The following is a 4,913-nucleotide window of genomic DNA, read 5'->3' on the forward strand; positions in this document are numbered from 1 at the left end:
TTACTATTTGAAGGTTTCCCACTTCATTTAGCTATACCTCTATTTGGACTTCCCACTGTACTTTTTATTGCTTTTAATTTTTGGTGGATATTATAGTACCTAACAATTAGTAGCACCTTTGTTAATTACTTAATATTTTTCTATCATTTAGCCTCAAAACCTTCTAGCCCTTGGCTTAAATAATTGGAGGTTCAAATGATTAGCAATTTCCTTTGATATAGGGTGGCAGTTGGCACTTTGAGGGGTGCCATAAGACAACTAATAAAAAGGGAAGTAAAATACTATTATAGTTTAAGTTGAACTTCTCTGTGGACCCCTATACTCCACTATATATATAATAAACCGCCATCCCTCTCCTTCATCCATATCAACCACTCATAATTCCTCATTTATTTCACAGTTATAAGCTCTTCTTCACAGGAAGAAAACTCTACCCTCTTGTTTGAGGACTCAAACTTCTAACTTTTTCCCTACATTTTTCTTCAAAATGAAATCTTTTGTGGTCTTTCTTGTTATTCTCTCACTCCTCCTTGCACAAACTCAAGGTAATTCAAATAATACTTTCAACAGCAGTTAAGTCAATCAGTCCTTATGTTTGGATTTCTAACATTACCTTACTTTGTGCAGGGACTCGTTTGGGGAAAGTGTCTTTACCAGTTCAGCAACAGAAACAACAAGTAGGTGGTCGTTATTTTCTGGTTTTATGGATTCATTTCTTTAATAAACTTCAACCCTCATTCATACTTCAGTTGATGTTAATGTAAAATTTTGTTACTTTTGCAGGATGGAGAAAGTACTTTGCTGAAAAGAAGTAACACTGATGCTGAGGAAACTGTTCTCTGCAAAGACAACGAATGCACAGGTAGCCAGAAGAAAAGAGCCTCTAAAGTATTCACAAAACCAAACCACAACTTACCAAACATTCATGAAGATTACTACGGACCTAGACGCCATATGCCTAGACACCATTAGTTTTTAAGACCATTAGTTCATTTTTATTCTTTTTTTTTTTCATTGTTCTCCTTATAATACAAACACCATTCAGAGTCTTAAATCAGACCGAGTATTATAATTAGTGCAAGTTGTCACATATACTTCAAATTTCGTGGTTACGCATAAATATGCAAAGCTTCGTTCTCTTTAACTTGGTTTCTGGTTTGAGTAAAACATAGCAAACTATCTCTACCAAGCATCACCTGACAAATTTAACAAGAACAACCAACCCTCTTTTGTATATATACAAATCGTAGTATTAAACATCTTGAATGTTCTTGTGTTGTTGCAGGAAAATTAAAGAATAGGAAACTTGTTACCGCTTCCATTTCTACTACCCAATCCCTCCCAAAGGTTCGTTGAGAGACAGAAAAAAAACATCATTAATTTTTTTTCTGCAACAGAAACCTTGGAATTTATTTTCATTTTTTTTTTCTCATTATGTGTATGTTCCATGGACAGAATGTGGAAGAATCCAAGGCTGAAGACTCGGTGAATGGCAGCACTAAAAAAGTGAATACACTGAGCTCTTGGAATCAGAAAGATGTTCCTGAGGAGCACAACCATGACCTGGTAGAGATAACTGAGATGGATTATTCTCCAGCAAAGAGAAAGCCTCCAATACACAACTGAGTCTAGGGATGATCAACAAGAAAAACTGACAATGTTCCGTATATTAGTATTAATAAAATATATACAGTAGACAGAGATGTTGGACAGCATTGCAGAAATGCTGCAGTTTTTTGGCCTAGGAATGATTTGTACATTATTATTCTATCACCTTTATTGATTATAATATATATTTCCAATGCCTTTTAATTTGATGATTAAGTCATGATCAGTGCATGTTGGATTTCTGTCTTGAATTTTTACTTTCTTCTTATTTTTACTACAGTGAGATTAAGGAAAAGGAATGTGACAAGTGTTGTTCTTGTACCTAGGTGTGTGTGTGTCTTTCTTATGAAAGAAAAAACAAGCAGGGACCAATGATTGAAAACGTACCTTTCACTGGTTTTGTTTCTTCTGTAGCTTGGAAAAACATGTTTTCGTGATGTGTTGCTTACTAAAATTCTTCTGTAACCAAGTTCAAACTTCATGATCCATATTTTCTGTCAGTCATCTCATTCAATTGACAAGTAGAACTGTTTGCAGTAAAAATCTGTACACAAATAATATCTGAAATCACCCTTCACTTTTACTGTGATTCAACAACAACAACCATGTTGTTGTAATAACGTTAGATTATTGCAAAAGAAAATGTTGAATTGCAACGGTCAAAACTTTAATTGTCAATAATGTTTAAATTCATTTTATTAAGTGCTCAAACGATAAAATATTTAATGGTTTTTATTGTTTTTTATTGATTTTATTCTTCTCTAACTCTATAAACAGGGAATTCTTCCTTCATTCCAAAGACACACTAAAAGGAGTCTTCTCTCCTTCTTTCTTCTTTTCTACTTCTAAAATTATTCTAGGTTTATTTTATACTTTTTGTAGAGATCCTTGTTAGTTTTGAGAGAGATATTCTGAGAAGTTCCTGTTGTACCCTGGAGAACTTACACTACACCGCGGATAAATCCTTAAGGACAATAACTTTACACGTCTCATAAAATTTTGTTTGTAATTATGTCAGCTTTTATACAACACATGTGGTGCGAATGTCGTTGGGAACTTACCAATCTTTTTAGGAGTAATTATAATAATATTTATAGAACTATATTTTAAAGTAAGTATTATTGCAAAAAAAAAAATCTCCCATCCACTGTAAATGGACTGAAACTCATTGGTTGACAGGAATGATATTATTGGGTGGTCAATTATTTACATAATGACAATGATACTCCCTCTATAATAGTAATATAATATGTTAGATGTTTCTCCTTGGATAAAGTGAATTTAAAATATATAAATTAGGATATATAAATTAGGATAAATTTTACTTTATAAGTTGATTTGTGAAATTGAACTTTATTGAACTTGTTTCATCCATAGATTACTTTGTTATATTGTTGTAATATTATTATCATTTATCTATCTAGTAATCATGTTTCTTTCCACCACTGCATTGTTGATATATTTTCACAAAAACCTATCTCGATTTCTTTTTAATAATTTCCGGATCAATCTTTTGACAAAAATTGTCTTGAATTAACAAGCTTTTTTAATATGAAATAACTAAAATATAAAATAAGATAATCTCTAATCATTTATAAAAAAAATTATTTTAATTCATTATATGTTAGACATATACATCTTAATATGTTTTTTTTTCAGTTTAGTTCAACTTTTCACCTCAATAATCGGTTAAATATAAATTACTTACTAAGTTAATTTTTTTAATAAAATATAAAATATTGCAACTAAATGTCTTAAAAAATATTGTGTTATATTTATTTATTCATATTTGTATATACATAAAAGGAATTGTATGTAGGGGTAAGTAGTGTATGGTCCATTTCCATTATAGGGGCTACTTTCAGTGTACAAAGTAGACAATGAAGGCTATGGAGAATTAATTGAGTAACGGCCCTCTTGTCTTGCCGCATGCAATCGATTGGGCCCATTATGTTCTGCACATTGAATGCAATGCTACCAAGGGTCAATCTTACATGTGGGCTCACATGTTAGATCATGGATCACTCTTCTGCACATATGGCACAATTTGGTTCCACACATTGCGCTTCACCACAACTATTATAAGATCGTGCATTTCTACAAAGCTCTGCATGCTACCTTTGTCTCTTAAAAACATAATATCCCCCACACCACTGCACAGTAACCAAAATGTCCAAATCTATGATCTTATAAACCATACTAAATAATATCACATTAATAGATTAGTTATATTAATAAAATAATGAATAGAAATATTTACTTATATTCAACTCACAGATAATTAAATATTAAAAGAAATTATAGAAAGTCTCCAGGACTTAAATGTTCAACTCGCTTAATTTTTTTTATTGTAGATATTAAAACTATCGATATAATTTATACGTATGATCATCCTAAGTTTGTTATAGTATATTTGTTTAGGTTTTACAACTGTTAAACACATATAAATTGGAAAAAATAAAGTTTGAGTCTATAAGATTATTGGACAATCAATCTATACATTCCTTAAAAACTTTAATGCAAAATAACCTTTTAAATAAGTAATTTGTTATACTGTATTATATATAACATAATTATTTATAGTTTTTATGTTATATAATAATATAAGAAAATCATAACTATTAATGAACATATCTATGACACGATAAATGTATTATATTTTTTAAAAAGTTATAAAAAAAATTAAACGAACCATATACTTGCATGTTAATCTTACTCAATTTTTTTTCAGATTTATTTTCACTCCTGAATATAATTTTTTTTCACTGTATTGCTTGATATCTTTCTTTATTTATATATGTTATATCATTAATATTTGTTTATATTTATATTCATGTTAAATAACTTAGCTTATATATATATATATATATATATATATATATATATATATATATATATATATATATATATATATATATATATATATATATATATATATATATATATATATATATGAATATTTGTGGTGTGAAAACTATATACATCAAGCATATATAATATTAATATATTTTTATTAATTTAAATGTGGACTGTATTTGAAAATAAAAATTATTTCAAATATTACGAGTAATTATTAAATTTTATTGGTACGAAAAATAGTATTTAATAAATTAACAATTTTTTTTCAATAAATTATAATTTTGTTTATGAAAAATAAAATGTTTAGTTATCTTTGTTTTTTATTAATAAATTTTAATTTTTACATTCTTATTTTCTTACTTTTTGTGACTTTTCATTTATTAATTTTATTCATTGATTTTTGCTTTTTTTATTTGAACATTATTTCACAAAGTCACTTTAACATA

At 28.4% G+C, this 4,913-nt stretch overlaps 1 protein-coding gene across 1 annotated transcript; it reads left to right on the forward strand.

The window, feature by feature from the left end:
* The first annotated feature begins 374 nt into the window (after positions 1-374).
* Positions 375-1,824, forward strand: LOC108341016 (uncharacterized). The gene is made up of 5 exons (XM_017578620.2): positions 375-545; positions 628-677; positions 784-862; positions 1,286-1,347; positions 1,456-1,824. The coding sequence occupies exons 1-5, from the start codon at positions 488-490 to the stop codon at positions 1,624-1,626; spliced, it is 420 nt and encodes a 139-aa protein (XP_017434109.1). The 5' UTR covers positions 375-487; the 3' UTR covers positions 1,627-1,824.
* Positions 1,825-4,913: the final 3,089 nt, after the last annotated feature.

The sequence above is a fragment of the Vigna angularis genome, chromosome 1 (genome assembly GCF_016808095.1).
Source record: "Vigna angularis cultivar LongXiaoDou No.4 chromosome 1, ASM1680809v1, whole genome shotgun sequence".
In the NCBI taxonomy this organism is placed as follows: Eukaryota; Viridiplantae; Streptophyta; class Magnoliopsida; order Fabales; family Fabaceae; genus Vigna; species Vigna angularis.